Source organism: Oncorhynchus masou, chromosome 31 (genome assembly GCF_036934945.1).
Source record: "Oncorhynchus masou masou isolate Uvic2021 chromosome 31, UVic_Omas_1.1, whole genome shotgun sequence".
Taxonomy (NCBI): Eukaryota; Metazoa; Chordata; class Actinopteri; order Salmoniformes; family Salmonidae; genus Oncorhynchus; species Oncorhynchus masou.
In genome coordinates, this window is record NC_088242.1 from 29,929,165 (window position 1) to 29,948,097 (window position 18,933).

The following is an 18,933-nucleotide window of genomic DNA, read 5'->3' on the forward strand; positions in this document are numbered from 1 at the left end:
AGAGAGAGAGAGAGAGAGAGAGAGAGAAATAGGGTCACAAACAAGGTTCCCACAAGAGCATTTTGTAAAGAAAGTGGTGGAGATACATCCCACTGCAAGTATTGACAATCGTACCTGTGCCAGGTTATCAAAGTTGTACTGCTGTCTAACCCATTTGTAGTTGGCCATTATACAGTCTGACTTGTTGGTGATGTTTCTCACGTCATCTCCCTGACATGCAAAGAACTTCCCCTTGAAGAGCTGAAAAAACACACACACACACACACACACACACACACACACACACACACACACACACACACACACACACACACACACACACACACACACAATGGTCACACTCATGCAATCATTATGGTACATTCCAATTGCTCCTGTTTTTCAGTGATAGGATTCCCTTGCATGTTCCCCTAATTGTTAGTCACACACACAGACACAGACACCCCACCCCACCCCCCAAACACGCACATGCACACGCACGCACACACATACACACACACGCGCATGCATGCACACACACGCACGCACACACAGACACCCCACCCCCAAACACGCACACACACGCACGCACACGCACGCACACACACAGACACCCCACCCCCCAAACACGCACGCACACGCACACGCACGCACGCACACACAGACACCCCACCCCCCAAACACGCACGCACACGCACGCACACGCACGCACACACACAGACACCCCACCCCCCAAACACGCACACGCACGCACACACACACACACACGCACGCACACACACACACACACGCATGCACGCACGCACACACACACACACGCACGCACGCACGCACGCACGCACAGACACAGACACCCCACCCCCCAAACACGCACACGCATGCACGCACACACGCACGCACACACGCACACACACACACCAGCGAGTAACCTGGAGCGAGTAACCTGGACAAAGATCTATTATATTGATAAGCCAATTGACCACTCTAACAATGGAAATACATATCCTCAATGATTGAAGGCAGGCGAGGTCAGTTGGGACCATTCTAGCCAATGAAAGGGCAGATACCATGTGTGAGCAACAGGCACAACTAAGTAGTTTTTCTCAAAGTTGCCAGACTGACACATGCATCCACTTATATCAGTACATTTGTAACAACCTAAACATTACACAACTTCTATTCGATCAAATACGTCTCACATAATTCGACACTCTCTTATAGACCTCCATACAAAAACAGGCTTGTCTCACGCAGACAGATTTTGGGCGGAGTAAATCCTCTCGCTTCGCCTCATCCTCTCTAACCCGGACCCCAAGGATATCTAACTCGTTAGTGTAAATTGGACAGTGGATTAACAGCCATGTCTTCTCCATCTATATCATTTGACCAGCAGGGCTAGCCCTCACAGCTGAGTTATAGCCCAGAAACGCCTGGAAGACCACTTCTTCTGCTGACATGTCTCATGACAAAACATTTTTCTCAGAGGTGTTCCCTGATGTACGACCTATAAGTCCTCTCAGGGGGTGATTGGAGAAGAGGGGGCTTATGGGTAATGACATATTAGCCACTTGTCAGTTACAGTCCATTGATAGTGTTGCCACTCTTATACCAAAATCTGTCTGGTTTTAGAGCAAAACAGCTGAAAACAAGGTAATCATTGATTTTCAGGATGCATAGGACAACAAACTCCATTGTGTTTTATTGATTTATTGAAAGCCTTCGACACTGTTGACCATGCCCTGTTGCTGCGTAGATTCGAACACATTGGTTTTGGTGCTAGAGTGTCGGGTTGGTTGCAAAACTATCTCTCCGACAGAACCCAGAGTGTGGCACAGGAGGGCATAAAGTTAGAGTTTCGACAACTCACGAAAGGAGTCCCTCAAGGGTCCATTTAACATTAAATGGCCAACTGATCGAAGGAGTATCTATGTCTAAGTACCTAGGCATTTGGTTAGATCAGGGTTGGTGTCAAACACACTGGGGAAGGGGGGGGCTAAGTCAATATACTTTAAAATGACTAAAACCAAATCTTGACTTTCTCCAGCTTGCTAATAATAATCTAAATGAAAGCTAGACAGTCAGGGAGCACATAACATTCCTAAAAAGATGGATAGAGGAATATGTTTTGCAAATTTGGACAGTGAGGAAATATAACCAATTTTCAGGACCTCGTTAAAGACTGAATGCAGCCCCCGTGGAAGAATGAATTTGACACCCCTGGGTTAGTCAGTGGTTCTCGATCCTGGTCCTGGGGACGCAAAGGGGAGCACATTTTAGTTTTTGGCCTAGCACTACACAGCTGATTCAAATGATCAACTCATCATCAAGCTTTGTTGATTTGAATCAGGTGTGTAGAGCTAAGGCAAAAACGAATAAGTGCCGCCCCTTGGGCCCCCAGGACCAGGCTGGAGAACCACTCAAACAGCACATTGAAAACGTGGAAAATAAACTGAAATTGATTTTGTATTTTAATATATTTTTTTCTATGTCAGTTAGGAAGGATTTTGTCTAAGAGACATTTTTATCTGTTATTTACATGCGAGTCTCCGCCATTACCCTTAAGCTACTGGAAGTGGTCTCTCACGGAGTGCTTAGGTTCATAACTAATGCAAGGCCACTGTAAACTACAGTATATGACATGGTGAAGTGGCCCTCCCTTCCTACCAGAAGGCTTAAGCAATAGTTGTGTATGAGGCAGTGCTTGGGGCTACTCCATTAATATCTTTGTTCCTCGCAAACAACAACATCACAATCCTACAGCCTCCACTCTCAGTCAGTGCTCTCATTCACAGTTCCTAGGGCAAAGACGGAAATGGGGAAACAATCCCCCTACAATGCTTTTCTGGAGGAGAGGGTGTTACTGTCTGAGTTTAAATCTCTGCTAGAAGAAAATGGTATTGGCCATTGTAATTGTTTTTTTAATGTATTGTACTGTGCTCTTGTGTTATGTGTACATGCTGACCCCCTCCTGCTGACCTCTTCTCAGGTCCTCCTCAAAAAATAGGTTTCTAACCTCAATGGTATTTTACTGGTTAAATCAACGTAAAACATTATTATAATAATAAACTCTCAGGTGGAGAGAAGAGTTTGGTGTATATAAGGAGTAGAGACGAGTTCTCATACCAAAGTTATTAAGACGTGAAAACTACTTGAAAGGAAAATGTTCCCTGACATTGGTTGAATCCTATTGTTTTGGGAACACGTGCCTCCCAAAAGGATTGACACCACTTGACTTTTTCCACATTTTGTTGTGTTACAGCCTGAATTTAAAATGAATTCAATTGAGATGTTGGGTCACTGATTTACACACAATACCCCATAATGTCAAAGTGGAATTATTTTTTAAATGTTTACAAATGAATAATAATATGCTGGGGCTTTTTGTATGGGTTGCATAAATTGTCTATTCTCACCTGTACTCCCAGGATACCAAAGATTATGAAGAAAGCGCAGCAGATGACCACGATGTTCCCTATAGGCTTCAGAGATGACATCAGAGTCTCCACTACCAGCTTCAGACCTGGCGCCCTGCTGATAACACTGGAGAACACAGAGAGACACAGAGGCACAATGTTAAACTTAGAAGACTGATGAAGAGTGCAGGAGAGAGAGAAAGAGAAAGAGTTGTTTAGGTCTGTTACAGAGCAGCCAGGCCAGATGGAGACGCCTGTGGCTCTCCCTCCCCCTCTTCCCTTTCCCTCCCCCTTCCTTCCTCTTCCCCTTCCCCTTCTTCACCCTTTGTCTCCGAGCCCTCTGCCCTTTTTTCTGTCACAGGGAATCAGTGACAGTCAATTGCCCTCACCCCTCCAGTACCTCTTCCCACCTCTCTCTCTGCACCGTCTCTCCCCCTAACCAGTAGGTATCTTTACTACCTGTCTGTCTATCTCTCTGTCTGTCTTTCAACCTCTCTGTCTTTCTACTTGTCTGTCACTCTCTACCACCTGACTGTCTATCTGTGAGGCTGCATGCTAAGCTCAGCTTTGTCTTCAGTCCAGTGGTCTCATGTTCAGTGAGAAGGGAGGGTGAAAGGAAATCAATAGTTCATTAAGAGAAAAACTGAGAGAAGATATACGGAGGATATGGAGATAACACTGAGACTAAGACCAGATCAATAACACTGATCAGTACACAGATATGGAGAAACACACTCGGTCAAACGCACACAAACACATTCACGGACCTACCCACTCCCACACACCACACCACAACATTTGGGATGACCATAAATGTAATTCTATCATCTGTTCTCTCTCTCTCTCTCAATTCAATTTAATTCAATTTAAGGGCTTTATTGGCATGGGAAACATATGTTAACATTGCCAAAGCAAGTTAAGTAGATCATGAAAAAACGTGAAATAAACAGTCAAAAATGTACAGTAAACATTACATTCACAGAAGTTCAAAAATAATAAAGACATTTCAAATTGTTGTAACGACGTGCACATAGTTAAAGTACAAAAGGGAAAATAAATAAACATAAATATGGGTTGTATTTACAGTGGTGTTGCCCTTTTCTTGTGTCAACAGGTCACAAAACTTGCTGCTGTGATGACACTCTGTGGTATTTTACCCAGTACATATGACTTTATCAAAATTGGGCTTGTTTTCAAATTCTTTGTAGATCTGTGTAATCTGAGGGAAATATGAGTCTCTAATATGGTCATACATTGGGCAGGAGGTTAGGAAGTGCAGCTCAGTTTCCACCTCATTTTGTGGGCAGTGAGCACATAGCCTGTCTTCTCTTGAGAGCCAGGTCTGCCTACGGTGGCCATTCTCAATTAGCAAGGCTATGCTCACTGGGTCTGTACATAGTCAAAGTTTTCCTTGAGTTTGGTCAGTCACAGTAGTCAGGAATTCTACCACTTTGTACTCTCTGTTTAGGGCTAAATAGCATTCTAGTTTGCAGATTTATTTTTGTTAATTCTTTCCAATTTGTCAAGTCATTCTCTTTTTGTTTTATCATGATTTGGTTGGGTATAATTGTGTCCTGGGGCTCTGTGAGGTCTGTTTGTGTTTGTGAACAGTCCCAGGACCTGCTTGCTTAGGGGACTCTTCGCCAGGTTCATCTATCTGTAGGTGATCGCTATGTTATGGAAGGTTTGGGAATCGCTTCCTTTTAGGTGATTGTAGAATTTAACGTCTCTTTTCTGGATTTTGATAATTAGAGCGCATCGGCCTAATTCTGCTCTGCAAGCATTATTTGGTGGTTTATGCTGTACACTGTGGATATATTTGCAGAATTCAGCATGCAGTCTCAATTTGTGTTTGTCCCATTTTGTAAATTCTTGGTTGGTGAGCGGACCCCAGACCTCACAAACATAAAGGACAATGGGTTCTATAACTGATTCAAGTGTTTTTTGCCCGATCCTAATTGGTATGTCACATTTTATGTTCCTTTTGATGCTTTAGGAGGCCTTTCTTGCCTTGTCTCTAGAGATCGTTCAAAGCTCGGTGGAAGTTATCTGTGGTGCTGATGTTTAGGCCGAGGTATGTATAGTTTTTTTGAGTGCTCTCGGGCAACAGTGTCTAGATGTGGTCCTGTCAACTGGACCTTTTTTGGAACACTAATGGAAATTACTGTCAGGGCCCAGGTCTGACAGAATCTGTACAGAAGATCTCGGTGATGCTGTAGGTCCTCCTTGGTTAGGGACCAGAAGCACCAGATCATCAGCAAACAGTAGAAAATTGACTTCAGATTTTAGTAGGGTGAGGCCGGGTGCTGCAGACTGTTCTAGTGGTCTCACCAATTCGTTGCTATAGACTCAGCAAAAAAAAAAAACATCCTCTCACTGTCAACTGTGTTAATTTTCAGCAAACTTAATTAACATGTGTAAATATTTGTATGAAGATAACAGGATTCAACAACTGAGACATAAACTGAACAAGTTCCACAGACATGTGACTAACAGAAACTGAATAACGTATCCCTGAACAAAGGGGGGTCAAAATCAAAAGTAACAGTCAGTATCTGGTGTGGCCACCAGCTGCATTAAGTACTGCAGTGCATCTCCTCCTCATGGACTGGACCAGATTTGCCAGTTCTTGCTGTGAGATGTTACCCCACTCTTACACCAAGGCACCTACAAGTTCCCGGACATTTCTGGGGGTAACGGCCCTAGCCCTCACCCTCCGATCCAACAGGTCCCAGACTTGCTCAATAGGATTAAGATCTGTGCTCTTCGCTGGCCAATGCAGAACACTGACATTCCTGTCTTGCAGGAAATCACACACAGAATGAGCAGTATGGTTCGTGCCATTGTCATGCTGGAGGGTCATGTCAGGATGAGCCTGCAGGAAGGGTACCACATGAGGGAGGAGGGTGTCATCCTTGTAATGCACAGCGTTGAGATTGCCTGCAATGACAACAAGCTCAGTCCGATGATGCTGTGACACACGACCCAGACCATGACGGATCCTCCACCTCCAAATCGATCCCGCTCCAGAGTACAGGCCTCCGTGTAACGCTCATTCCTTTGACGATAACCGCGAATCCGACCATCACCCCTGGTGAGACAAAACCGCGACTTGTCAGTGAATAGCAGTTTTTGCCAGTCCTGTCTGGTCCAGCGACGGTGGGTTTGTGCCCATAGGCCACGTTGTTGCCGGTGATGTCTGGTGAGGACCTGCCTTACAACAGACCTACAAGCCCTCAGTCCAGCCTCTCTCAGCTTATTGCAGACAGTCTGAGCACTGATGGAGGGATTGTGCGTTCCTGGTGTAACTCAGGCAGTTGTTGTCCTGTACCTGTCCCGCATGTGTGATGTTCGGATGTACCGATCCTGTGCAGGTGATGTTACACGTTGTCTGCCACTGCGAGGAAAATCAGCTGTCCGTCCGGTCTCCCTGTTGCGCTGTCTTAAGCGTCTCACAGTACGGACATTGCAATTTATTGCCCTGGCCACATCTGCAGTCCTCATGCCTCCTTGCAGCATGCCTAAGGCATGTTCACGCAGATGAGCAGGGACCCTAGGCATCTTTCTTTGCTGTTTTTCAGAGTTTTCATAACTGTGACCTTAATTGCCTAACGTCTGTAAGCTCTTAGTGTCTTAACGACTGTTCCACAGGTGCATGTTCAATAATTGTTTATGGTTCATTGAACAAGCATGGGAAACAGTGTTTAAACACTTTACAATGAAGATCTGTGAAGTTATTTGGAATTTTACCAATTATCTTTGAAAGACAGGGTCCTGAAAAAGGGACGATTATTTTTTTTGCTGAGTTTATATGTCTGAGAGGGTGGGACTTAAGCTGCATCCCTGTCTCTGGATTTTATGATGTCGTATATTTTCCCCCCAACACCACTTTCACTCAATTTGTAAAGCAGACCCTTATGCCAAATTGAGTCAAAAGCTTTTTTGAAATCAACAAAGCATGGGAAGTCGTTGCCTTTGTTTTCGTTTGTTTGTTTGTCTATTAGGGTGTGCAGGGTGAAAATGTGGTCTGTCGTACAGTAATTTGGTAAAAAGCCAATTTGACTTTTAATCAGTACATTGTTTTCAAGTCTTCTGTTAATGATAATGCAGAGGATTTTCCCAAGGTTGCTGTTCACACATACAATTGAAATCAGAAGTTTACATACACTTAGGTTGGAGTCATTAAAACTTGTTTTCAACCACTCCACAAACTTCTTGTTAATAAACTATAGTTTTGGCAAGTCGGTTAGGACTGTCACGTTCGTCGTATGAATAAGACCAAGGCGCAGCGTGTGTAGAGTTCCACATATTTTAATAGACTGAAACTCACTAAACAAAACAATAAAGAACAACCGAAATGTGACGCTATACAAAATAATGGCCATAATGGCCATAATGACCATCGTTATGTTTGGAGGAAAAAGGAGGGGGCTTGCAAGCCCCCATGCCCCGACCATACACCCATACACTCAGTGTATACCAGAGAGCGAGATAGAGGGAGGAAACATGAGAAGACGAGGGAGAAGCGGCAAGAAATTTGGCGAGTCCACAGAGGATAGAAACTTGCCATCTTTGTTTGTACAGTTAAGTAGGGTCTCGTCTCTCATACCGTTCCCATGTCCTTGCTTATGTATCAGCACAGCAAATCATGACTGTTTCTTACCTCATTGTTTTCTAAGTCTGCATATAAAAGCAGTGATTTCTCCTCATGACATTCAAGACGATGCGTCTTTGGAACAAAAACATTGTTAGGGTGTAGTCAAGGTGCTTGTCTTGCCAAGTCTTTTCTGACAAGTCAATACACACTGATGATTATAGCAAGGACTATGTCTATTCATTCATGGTTTCCATCCCTCCGTCCTTCCCTCGCTCGGAGGAACGACAACAAGTAAAGCAATAAGCGAGACGCTCGTTCCCGAGCAGAGAACGACTCTGATTAAACGACTCTGAGCAAGGGATGGAAGATGAAGGGAGGAGGAGAGATGGACAGAAGGAGAGATGGATGGAGGGATGGATAGAGGGAGGTACTTTAGAGATGGAAGGAGAGATGGACCCTACCCTACCCCTGCATTACTTCTCCTGTTTCTCCCCTCCTCTTCTCTTTCTGCCCCCCCCCCACCCTTTTCTCCACATTTGATATACACCTTTCAATTTTACTCTTGTATTATATTCACTGTGAATTTACCAGCACTCATCTATAAAATAAAGGTTTTTCTTACTGTGTATGTGTCATTTCCACCCTCTTAGTAGGAATACAAACATTGTGAGACACTCTTCTGGATGAAAGCATTAGCTTAGCGACTGGGATGTAAAATGCATATGTTTGGAGGCTGTTTTAATTAACACGGGAGGTAATGAAGCGCCCAGTCACGGGGCGAGGGGTACGAGGATACAACCCCCCCAGATGGGAGAGACGGGTGAGCCAAAACACACAGCTGACAGGGGTCAACCAAGGGAAGACAGAGAGGATACATCAATAGACAATGTGGCTAACACTCCTGACCCCCACCACCCTGGCATTTTGGAACCGTCTATCTTCCCTCTGGTTGCAGCTAATTGTGAGAGAGCTATGTTGAAATAAGGTGACTTAAGGAGACATAAAGGGGAGGTAAGGTGTCTTAAAGGGGACATTTAGGTGCTAACAACAGGATTCCCCGTGGTGAAGCCTGAATTGAGGTCACAGTGTTGATGGATGAACACAGTAGTGTGTATGTGCCATGTTAAACAAAGAAATACACACACACACATACTCTCCTGGAGACTCCTCTCTGCTTCTGTATAATGGCATTAATATCCGTAATGAGGAAAACCAACACACACACCTGCAGACAGAGACGTAAATACACACGCATACACTGGTATCTGGGACAATGTGAGTAGTTGGAGTAGAGTGTAGGATCGTTTTTTTCTTCTCTCCTTGTCTTTTTCTTCTTACCTACTTCAGCATATCCAGTATGCAGAGTGTTAGAACAGAACAGTCACTGAGGATGGACGAATGAATGAGCTGAAGACAAGAAATGATGAGTAGAGAGGAACAGGGACTCTTTCTCACTGGCCGTAAAGTCACCTCAATCAGGGATGTATATGTCTTCTTCTAAGCGTGTGTGTGTGTGTGTGTGTGTGTGTGTGTGTGTGTGTGTGTGTGTGTGTGTGTGTGTGTGTGTGTGTGTGTGCGCGTGTGTGTGTGTGTGAACCTTAAACACTCCAATGCTTGAGGGGAAAACACAGACTCATGTTTAATTCACACAGTCCTCTCCTCTCCTCCCCTGAAACCAAACGAAAGAATCTGAACCGACAAACTGAAAATCACAAGTACAATTCCAATGCTCTAGTGTGTTGCTCTTCTCCCTTTAGTTTGTGTGATAGTTTGAATGTGAAAAGAAATTGATCTGCATACTTTTTAGCTATTAATGCTGTAGAGTTTTGTCAAGCGTTGATTTTTTCCATTATTTTAATTTAGTCCTATGAGATTTTTTATTTTATTTTTATTTAACCAGGTAGGCTAGTTGAGAACAATTTCTCATTTGCAACTGCGACCTGGCCAAGATAAAGCATAGAAATTCGACACATACAACAACACAGAGTCACACATGGAATAAACAAAACATAGTCAATAATACAGTAGAACAAAAGGAAACAAAAAGTCTATGTACAGTGAGTGCAAATGAGGTAAGATAAGGGAGTTAAGTAATTACAGTATGGCAATTTAAACACTGGAATGATAGATGTGCAGAAGATGAATGTGTAAGTAGAGATACTGGGGTGCAAAGGGGCAAGATAAATAAATAAATACTGTATGTTCCTCTGTGGGGAAGAGGTTAGGTAGATAGATGAGCTGTTTACAGATGGGCTATGTACAGGTGCAGTGATCTGTGAGCAGCTCTGACAGCTGGTGCTTAAAGCTAGTGATGGAGATATGGGTCTCCAGCTTCAGAGATTTTTGCAGTTCGCTCCAGTCATTGGCAGCAGAGAACTGGAAGGAAAGACGACCAAAAGAGGAATTGGCTTTGGGGGTGACCAGTGAGATGGGTTGGCGCCTCCCCTTGGGTTGTGCCGTGGCAGGGATCTTGTGGGCTATACTCTGCCTTGTCTCAGGATGGCAAATTGGTGGTTGAAAATATCCCTCTAGTGGTGTGGGGGCGGTGCTTTGGCAAAGTGGGTGGGGTTATATCCTGCCTGTTTGGCCCTGTCCGGGGGTGTCATCGGTTGGGGCCACAGTTTCTCCTGACCCCTCCTGTCTCAGCCTCCAGTATTTATGCTGCAGTAGTTTATGTGTCGGGGGGCTAGGGTCAGTTTGTTATATCTGGAGTACTTCTCCTGTCCTATCCGGTGTCCTGTGTGAATTTAAGTGTGCTCTCTCTAATTCTGTCTTTCTCTCTTTCTTTCTCTCTCTCGGGGGACCTGAGCCCTAGAGGGCCAACCAACGAGAGCGTACAGGTCGCAATAGTGGGTAGTGTATGGGGCTTTGGTGACAAAACGAATGGCACTGTGATAGACTGCATCCAGTTTGTTGAATAGAGTGTTGGAGGCTATTTTATAGATGACATCACCGAAGTCGAGGATCGGTAGGATGGTCAGTTTTACGAGGGTATGTTTGGCAGCATGAGTGAAGGATGCTTTGTTGTGATATAGGAAGCCAATTCTAGATTTAATTTTGGATTGGAGATGGTTAATGTGAGTCTGGAAGTAGAGTTTACAGTCTAACCAGACACCGAGGTATTTGTAGTTGTCCACGTATTCTAAGTCAGAGCCGTAGTGATGCTGGATGGGCGAGCAGGTGCGGGCAGGGATCGGTTGAATAGCATGCATTTAGTTTTCCCTGCGTTTAAGAGCAGTTGGAGCCCACGGAAGGACTGTTGTATGGCATTGAAGCTCATCTGGAGGTTAGTTAACACAGTGTCCAAAAAGAGATGCTTGCCACACAAGCTCAGTTCAGAACACATTAAGCCCTCATTTTCAGAGCTCTCCTTGAAGCATAACTTTAATTCTCTGTCAAATGAACTGAACTTTCTCTGAGACAGCCTTTAGTACATCTATAGCTTTAGATACCATATATCACAGAAACCCAGACCAGCATACTAATATTATGGCCTTTTTATGCACTCCACCTCTCCTCAACTGTCCCCTCCTCCCCTCTTTTCCCCTCTTCTCGTCCAAGCGTTGGGGCTGGAAAGCTAATTAATACACTCTTAGAAAAAGGGTTCCAAAAGGGTTCTTTGACTGTTCCCATAGGAGAGCCCTTTTTGGTTCCAGGTAGAACCCTTTGTGATTCCATGTAGAACACTCTGTGGAAAGGGTTTTACATGGAACCAAAAAGGGCTCTTCAAAGGGTTATCCTATGGGGACAGCCTAAAGAACCCTTTTAGGTTCTAGATAGCACCTTTTTTTCTGAGTGTACTCTCAAAAGAGATATTATTATTGTATTATTCCTGATCGGAGCGATCAGCTGTAGCGTCAGCGGAGAAGAGAGAACACCAGCTTAACGTTTCCCTCCGTTTCTTTATCCATCTCTCCTTCTCTCGCTCTACCTCGAATGTCACTAACTTCCTCTCCTATTTCTCTCTCGCGCACTATTCCCGCCAGCTCCAAATTAGGATCTTACTGAAGTGTTGAAACTGACAGAAAACTTGAATAAATACAAGAACTACATATTCCTTTATGTGTAGTTCGTGGGAACCATAGTGCCCACAACACTCATCACTAAACTCACTAAACTAAGGACCTTGGCACTAAACACCTCTCTCTGCAACTGGATCCTGGACTTCCTGACAGGCCGCCCCCCAGATGGTAAGGGTGAGCAACATCTCATCTGCCATGCTGATCCGCAACACTAGGGTCTCTCTGGGGTGCGTGCATAGATCCCTCCTGTTCACCCACGACTGCGTGGCCAAGCACGACTTCAACACCATCATTAAGTTTGTGACGACACAATAGTGGTAGGGCTGATCACTGAAAACGATGAGACAGGCTAAAGGGAGGAGGTCAGAGACCTGGAGGTGTGGTGCCAGGACAACAACCTCTCCCTCAATGTGAGCAAGACAAAAGAGCTGATCGTGGACTAAAGGACAAGAGTTCCTTGGTGTCATGGTCTAAACACACCAAGACAGTTGTGAAGAGGACACAACAACAGGAGACTGAAAATATTTGACATGGGTCCCCAGATCCTCAAAAAGCTCTACAGCTGCACCATTGAGAGCATGCTGACTGGTTGCATCACCCCCTGGTATGGCAACTACTCGTCATCTGACCATAAGGCGCTACAGAGGGTAGTGCGTACGGCCCAGTATATCACTGGGGCCAAGCTTTCTGCCATCCAGGACCTATATACTAGGCAGTGTCAGAGGAAGGCCCAAAGATTTGTCAAAGACTCCAGTCACCCAAGTCATAGACTGTTCTCTCTGCTACCGCACGGCAAGCGGTACTGGAGTGCCACGTCTTGGTCCAAAAGGCTACACAGCTTCTACCCCCAAGCTATAAGACTGCTGAACAAGTAATCAAATGGCCACCTGGTGTCACGTTGGCATAAATGGTCGGGAGACAGGCGCAGGAATGCGTTAAAAAAATGTTTTCATTACCCAAAATTACAGCGTGCCATGTAAAGGCACAGGGATGAAGACCAAACAAACACATATACAACACACAGAAACCCAAAGGAAAGAGCAAGGAGTACCTCGATTAAATAACACAAGCGCACAATGATTATCACATGGGACGAGACCGGTAATCATCTGCGCAATCCACAATGGCACGAAAGCCAAAACACACAGCACAGGTAATCACACGACCAACGGACATAGTAACAATAATCGACAGCCCAATGGTGAAAAAAAGGGCACATTTATACAAATACAATCAGTGGGAATGGGGACCAGGTGTGCGCAATGACACAGTTCCAGAGGGATCTGTGACGCGATTGTGTGTAGATGAGGAACATTTTTTACTTCATTAATTTTAGAATAAGGCTATAACGTAACAAAATATGAAAAAATGAAGGGGTCTGAATACTTTCCCAATATTTGTACATACAGTGCCTTGCGAAAGTATTCGGCCCCCTTGAACTTTGCGACCTTTTGCCACATTTCAGGCTTCAAACATAAAGATATAAAACTGTCTTTTTTTGTGAAGAATCAACAACAAGTGGGACACAATCATGAAGTGGAACGACATTTATTGGATATTTCAAACTTTTAAAAAAAAATCAAAAACTGAAAAATTGGGCGTGCAAAATTATTCAGCCCCTTTACTTTCAGTGCAGCAAACTCTCTCCAGAAGTTCAGTGAGGATCTCTGAATGATCCAATGTTGACCTAAATGACTAATGATGATAAATACAATCCACCGGTGTGTAATCAAGTCTCCGTATAAATGCACCTGCACTGTGATAGTCTCAGAGGTCCGTTAAAAGCGCAGAGAGCATCGTGAAGAACAAGGAACACACCAGGCAGGTCCGAGACACTGTTGTGAAGAAGTTTAAAGCCGGATTTGGATGCAAAAAGATTTCCCAAGCTTTAAACATCCCAAGGAGCACTGTGCAAGCGATAATATTGAAATGGAAGGAGTATCAGACCACTGCAAATCTACCAAGACCTGGCCGTCCCTCTAAACTTTCAGCTCATACAAGGAGAAGACTGATCAGAGATGCAGCCAAGAGGCCCATGATCACTCTGGATGAACTGCAGATATCTAAAGCTGAGGTTGGAGACTCTGTCCATAGGACAACAATCAGTCGTATATTGCACAAATCTGGCCTTTATGGAAGAGTGGCAAGAAGAAAGCCATTTCTTAAAGATATCCATAAAAAGTGTTGTTTAAAGTTTGCCACAAGCCACCTGGGAGACACACCAAACATGTGGAAGAAGGTGCTCTGGTCAGATGAAACCAAAATTGAACTTTTTGGCAACAATGCAAAACGTTATGTTTGACGTAAAAGCAACACAGCTCATCACCCTGAACACACCATACCCACTGTCAAACATGGTGGTGACAGCATCATGGTTTGGGCCTGCTTTTCTTCAGCAGGGACAGGGAAGATGGTTAAAATTGATGGGAAGATGGATGGAGCCAAATACAGGACCATTCTGGAAGAAAACCTGATGGAGTCTGCAAAAGACCTAAGACTGGGACGGAGATTTGTCTTCCAACAAGACAATGATCCAAAACATAAAGCAAAATCTACAATGGAATGGTTCAAAAATAAACATATAGAATTAGAATGGCCAAGTCAAAGTCCAGACCTGAATCCAATCGAGAATCTGTGGAAAGAACTGAAAACTGCTGTTCACAAATGCTCTCCATTCAACCTCACTGAGCTCGAGCTGTTTTGCAAGGAGGAATGGGAAAAAAATTCAGTCTCTCGATGTGCAAAACTGATAGAGACATACCCCAAGCGACTTACAGCTGTAATCGCAGCAAAAGGTGGTGCTACAAAGTATTAACTTAAGTGGGCTGAATAATTTTGCACGCCCAATTTTTCAGTTTTTGATTTGTTAAAAAAGTTTGAAATATCCAAAAAATGTCGTTCCACTTCATGATTGTGTCCCACTTGTTGTTGATTCTTCACAAAAAAAGACAGTTTTATATCTTTATGTTTGAAGCCTGAAATGTGGCAAAAGGTCGCAAAGTTCAAGGGGGCCGAATACTTTCGCAAGGCACTGTAAACCCACATCAACTAAACAAACTATATTATAGAAAAAGACTGTTAATCTGATGGGTTCAAGCTGCTGAGATCACACACACAAATATGAACTTGAAGATAAAAGCACTTTTAGTTTGGAGGCAGGGATAGTAGATTCCATTTCCAAGCGGTCAGGGGTCATAATTGAGAGGGGTCAGGTAGGAGATTGAAGTGGGTATCCTCAGAGTTATGTGGGTAAATTGGGCAGGAAAAATGAATATTTGATTTTTGTGCTCTTCCTGAGATGTTGATAAATATTTTAGTGCAGGCAAAGCCTCTAGAGCTTCACGAGAGCAGGGCCATGAGGTAAGGGAAAAACACACACACACACACACACACACACACACACACACACAATTTACAAATAAAATGGTCTGACGGTGAGGTGGACATACTCCGTATTCATATGCCGAAAGAAAGAAATGATCTCACTGCATACATTTGAATGGAAAGTCAGCAAAAATAGACAAGATCTTGCTAGCATGGAATTGAAAATACCGGGTTATTTGTGGAAAACTTACCCTGATTAACTCTTTAGTCATGTCCCAGTTTACGTATTTGCTTATGGCCTTGCCACACTTTTTAAACGATATGAGCAAAAAATATCGAATTTTGTTTTTAACGGTAAGCCAGACAAAATTAAACGAGCCTATTTATATGATGAATATTTTAACAATGTACGCTGAGAGTCGGGAAGCAAGTTCAGTGAGTGAATACATTTAATAAATAACACTACAAGAAACACAAACAGCGCAACGACATGAAACAGAAACAGAAACAATGATGACTGGGGAAGAAACAAATGGGAGTGACATATAAAGGGAAGGTAATGAAGGAGGTGATGGAGTCCAGGTGAGTTCATTATGCGCAAATACGCATAAAGCTGGTGACAGGTGTGCACCATAAACGAACAGCCTGGTGACCTAGAGGCCAGAGAAGGAGCGTCTACAGCTACAGGACGCCGACCAAGATGACGATCCCGGTGATCAGGAGGGGACCGGCTGCCTCTGCTAAGGAGCGGGAGCCTGTTGATCAAGCTGAGGTGCAGGAGCATGACGACCTAGAGCGCCGTAGGGAGAGCGTACGTGACAGTTAAATGTCAGGTTGTGAAAAACTGAGTTTAAATGTATTTAGCTAAGGTGTATTTAAAATTCTGACTGTTTGAAGTCACAGTGGATACTTCATCTCCTATACACTTCCTGATAAACTCAGTCACCGTATCAGTATATTCGTCTCAGGCTACCCAGAACATATCCCAGTCTGGGTGATCAAAAGCGTTGATTCCTATTGGTCAGACCAGCATTGAATAGTCCTTAGCACGGGTACTTCCTATTTTTCCTATTTGAGTTTCTGCCAAAAGGAAGGGTGGAGCAAAATGGAGCCATGATCAGATTTTCCAAAGGAAGAGCGGGGGAGGGCCTTGTAGGCATCCCGGAAGTTGGAGTTGCAGTGGTCGAGTGTTTGAGCAGCGCGAGTACTATAGTTAATGTGTTGATAGAACTTCGGTAACGTTTTCCTCAAATTTGCTTTGTTATTAATATCCCCAGCTACAATAAATGCGGCCTCAGGATATGTGGATTCCAGATTGCATACAATCCAGTGAAGTTCGGCATATGATTGTGAGGTATTCTAGGTTGTGTGAAGAAAATGACTTGAGTTCCTGTATGTTAGCATAATCACACCATGATTAGTTAATCATCAAACATACACCCCCACCCTTCTTCCCGGAGAAAAATGTATTCCTGTCTTCGCGATGAACTGAGAACACAAATGGCTGTACGGATTCAGACAGTATATCCCAAGAGAGCCATGTGTCCGTGAAACAGACTATGTTACAGTCCCTGATGTCTCTCTGGAAGGAATTCCTCGCCCTGAGCTCGTCAACTTTATTATCCATGGATTGAACATTAACGAGTAACATACTCAGAAGCGGTGGGTGGTGTGCGCACCTCCTGAGTCAGACTAGAAGTCCACTCCGAATACCTCTTCTCCGCCGGTGTTGTTTTGGATCAGCCTCTGGAATCAGTTCAATTGCCCTGGGGGTACGAACAAAGGATCAGATTTGGGAAAGTTGATATCCTGGTCGTAGTATTGGCAAGTCACCGCTGCTCTGATATCCGATAGGTCTTCCCGGATGTATGTAATAACGCAAAAAAACATTTTGGGCTAATAATATAAGACACAACACATTAAAAAATACTGCAAAGTTGCCTAGGAGCGAGAAGCACGGCTGCCCTATTTGTCGGCGCCATTTTCTTCATTTCATCTCTAGCAGATTCGTAACAATTTCTCACCCCATGTTCAAGAATTGCCCTTTTCCCTTTATTCAGATTACAACCTCTCACTTTCGGTTATGTTAAAATTAAATAATCTCCATAATCGCTATTTTTAAAACAAGCCATAGAAAGTTGGTTGCAAATTCAGTTTAATCCACCAGAAAAGGCTGATCAAATATTACAAATATTATGGTTAAACTCAAATATACTAATTGATACAAAAAAAATATGCATTAGCAGGCCAGCATCCTGGAGTCGCCTCTTCACTGTTTCGACATTGAGACTGGTGTTTCACGGGTACTATTTAATGAAGCTGCCAGTTGAGGACTTGTGAGGCATCTGTTTCTCAAACTAGACACTCTAATGTACTTGTCCTCTCGCTCAGTCGTGCACTGGGGCCTCCCACTCCTCTTTCTATTCTGGTTAGAACCAGTTTGCGCTGTTCTGTGAAGGGAGTAGTATACAGCTTTGTACGAGATCTTTAGTTTCTTGGCAATTTCTCGTATGGAATAGCCTGACGAGTTTCAGAAGAAAGTTCTTTGTTTCTGGTCATTTTGAGCCTGTAATCGAACCCACAAATGCTGATGCTCCAGATACTCAACTAGTCTAAAGGCCAGTTTTATTGCTTTAAACAGAACGACAGTTTTCAGCTGTGCTAACATAATTGCAAAAGGGTTTTCTAATGATCAATTAGCCTTTTAAAATGATAAACTTGGATTAAACTAACATAATGTGCAATTGGAACACAGGAGTGATGGTTGCTGATAATGGGCCTCTGTACGCTGTATGTAGATATTCCATAAAAAAATGGCTGTTTCCAGTTACTATAGTCTTTTACAAAATTAACAATGTCTACAGTGTATTTCTGATCAATTTTATGTTATTTTAATGGACAATTTTTTTTGCTTTTCTTTCAAAAACAAGTGACCCCAAACTTTTGAAAGGTATTGTATGTATGGCCTTGTGTCAATTGAAAACAGTAGACTAAGTCAGTGGTGCTCAATTCTCTCATCAGCGACCGCCAGCTGTTCCAGAACTAGCACACCTGATTCAACTTGTTAATTAAAACAATAATAACGCCTATGGAATTTTAACAATATAATATGGCTAACCAGAATACAAAACCCTGTATGTTTCTTCAAAAGGATCTACAAGGAACCTTTGAGATTCATTATAGAACCATTCTCCATAAAGGTTCTATAAAGAACCATAAAAAAGGTTTTCTATATAGCCCCAAAAAGGGTTGTAACCATAGCGGAACCCTTTTTGTTGTTATATAGAACCTCTTTTTATGTTTTTTTTTTTATAGAACCCTAAAACTCAACTCTGGATCTCAAAGCCAGATCCACTGCATTTTTTCGTTGTTCCCTTCTAATCATGGACTGATATAGACCTGGGACACCTAGTTCTACTGTTGCAATTAAACATCAGGTAGAGCAGAAAACACACAGGTACCGGACCTCGTAGGGTAAGAGTTGAATACCCTTGTTATATAAACCCTTAGGAAAGGGTTCCATTTAAAGCATGGTTCTGTATAGAAACTTCAAAAAATGGTTATATAAAGCCCCAAAAGGGATCTGCTATAGTTACAA

At 43.4% G+C, this 18,933-nt stretch overlaps 1 protein-coding gene across 1 annotated transcript in view; it reads right to left on the reverse strand.

Moving 5' to 3' along the window:
* LOC135523783 (voltage-dependent T-type calcium channel subunit alpha-1G-like) overlaps positions 1 to 18,933 on the reverse strand; it is a 186,946-nt gene that overhangs the window by 39,676 nt on the left and 128,337 nt on the right. The window contains 2 exon segments of the mRNA XM_064950686.1: positions 115 to 240; positions 3,393 to 3,519. Coding sequence (XP_064806758.1) covers positions 115 to 240; positions 3,393 to 3,519 — 253 coding nt within the window.